The sequence below is a fragment of the Mastomys coucha genome, unplaced genomic scaffold, assembly GCF_008632895.1.
Source record: "Mastomys coucha isolate ucsf_1 unplaced genomic scaffold, UCSF_Mcou_1 pScaffold21, whole genome shotgun sequence".
Classification (NCBI taxonomy): domain Eukaryota; kingdom Metazoa; phylum Chordata; class Mammalia; order Rodentia; family Muridae; genus Mastomys; species Mastomys coucha.
Genome location: NW_022196904.1, coordinates 117,583,693 through 117,585,887, shown reverse-complemented (window position 1 = coordinate 117,585,887; position 2,195 = coordinate 117,583,693). Strand labels below are relative to the sequence as shown.

The window sequence follows — 2,195 nt, the reverse complement described above, 5'->3', positions numbered from 1 at the left end:
CAGCTGTAAGTATGCAGTCATTTACTGCTGTGTCGCTATCAGATCTTCTTCCTTGCTCTTCAACAAACATCTTCACATTCTTCTAGCATCTGTGTGCACTAGTCAGGGTGTAGGGTCTAAATACAAGCAGACAGACAGCACAGGGCAGCCTTGCCCTCTGGGCATGTCCCCATCGAGGATTTTCTAGGATCTAAGCTTTTTAGGGCTTTGTCTTTTCTGGTCCACCTCTTGGCTTTTGGACACATCCTTTTGTGTTAAGCTTGAAAACATTTTTTTTGTTTTTGTTTTTTGGTTTTTTTAAAGCTAGTTTCTTCCCCAAATTGTGCTAAAAGCAAACAAAGAGCTTGTCTCCAAAGCCTCCTGTCTTCTAGAAAAATAGGGTGTGACATTTAAAGAGCCTGTTTTCATGGCTTCATTTAGGTCTGTCTGAAAATCCATCATCCTTCAATGAGCTGTTTTTGTTTGTTGCTTGTTTCTGAAGATCACATTCTTCTACTGGGAGCAGCTATTCACCCAGACAGGCCAGACTGGTTCAGGGTGATAAGAAGTGTTGTTTCCAGCAAGGAAGAAAAGAACCACTTTCCCTTCTTAAAGTTTTATGGTAGTCGCTGGGCTGGTTGAAGGACATCGGCTGCGGAGTTTGGGATTGGGACGAAGATTGAAGTAATGGCTGGTGCAGAAAGTGATGGCCAATTCCAGTTCACTGGTATTAAAAAATATTTCAACTCTTATACCCTCACAGGTAGAATGAATTGTGTCCTGGCCACATATGGAGGCATTGCTTTGTTGGTCTTATACTTCAAGTTATGGCCTAAAAAAACTCCAGCTGTGAAAGCAACATAAATGGATTTTGAAATATCTGACCTCACCTGTTAAGTCTCATGCCTGAAGAAGCTGATGTGAACTCATCATGTAATACTCAATTTGTACAATAAATTATGAACCTGGAAAAAAAAAGTTTTATGGTAATAACCTTATGTGCATACACAGTATAGATAGGTCGCCATTGTTTGAAAATGTATTTTTAAATGTAAACAACTGTGTGGCAGAAACATTTCAGACATGTCTTTTCCTCTTTATTTTCTTTTAGTTTTAATGTTTACATTTCTTTTTTTTAAAGATTTATTTTATTTATTTTATGTGTATGAGTACACTGTAGCTGTACAGACGGCCATGAATCATCATGTGTGTGGCTGCTGTTGAACTCAGGACCTCTGCTGGCCCGCTAGCTCCGGCCCTGCTGCCTCCAGCCAGCTCCCTCCGGTGTAATTCACTGCAGCTGTCTTCAGACGCACCAGAAGAGGGCGTCAGATCTCATTACGGGTGGTTGTGAGCCACCATGTGGTTGCTGGGATCCGAACTCAGGACCTTTGGAAGAGCAGTCAGGGCTCTTACCCACTGAGCCATCTCACCAGCCCCATTACATTTCTTTATTACAGTTTATGTGCGTGTGTATAGGCATGGCAGTATGAATGACTTCACATGTAGGTGGACATCAGAGGACAACTCTGCAAGACTCGGTTCTCTCTTTCTACTGTGTGGATCCCAGCGATTGAACTCAGGTTTGGAGCAAGCACCTTCACTCTGTGAGCCATCTCACCTTTTAAGGTTTTTGTCGGGGACAGGGTTACACTGTGTGGTCCATGGCTGGTCTAGAACTGGACAAATAGCATCATTTGACCTTGACCTTACCATTTTCCTGACACTGCTTCTTCAGTGCTGGGATTACAGGCACGTGCTGCCACATCCAACTTCATCCAACAAGCTTTGTTCTGATCTTTCTCTCCTTTTACCTGTTTGCTTGTTTATGGGGTGCCAGGGGTGCGAAATCCAGGCCTTGGGTGTGTTAGGGCAGTATTCTAGGGCTAAGCTCCACCCCAAGATCCTTTCTTCAAATTCTGTAGAATTAATCTTATTGGATTCATGCCTGGAGTTTGCCCTCATCTGAGGAAAAACCATTAGGATTTCCTAAGGTTTTTCTGATTAATTATGTTTAAGCCCTCTCACTCCCCATCCAACTGTCTTGTCTTGTTTTTGGCTGCAGGATGACAGTACTCACACTGTGGAGCAAGGCTGTCTGCCTTGTCTGTAGCTCCTGTAACAACTAAACCCTCTAAAAGAGGCCTGCTGGCTCCCAAGTGGAAGTCTACGAACTATCTTAGGCACTGGTCACCAGGCTAGCAGGTCAAGAAGGC

General features: G+C 43.4%; 1 protein-coding gene across 1 annotated transcript; it reads left to right on the top strand.

Annotated features, from left to right (window-relative positions):
• Nucleotides 1–603: 603 nt before the first annotated feature.
• On the top strand, nt 604–947 carry LOC116100919 (ATP synthase membrane subunit DAPIT, mitochondrial). The gene has a single exon (XM_031384636.1). The coding sequence runs from the start codon at nt 667–669 to the stop codon at nt 841–843; it is 177 nt and encodes a 58-aa protein (XP_031240496.1). The 5' UTR covers nt 604–666; the 3' UTR covers nt 844–947.
• Nucleotides 948–2,195: the final 1,248 nt, after the last annotated feature.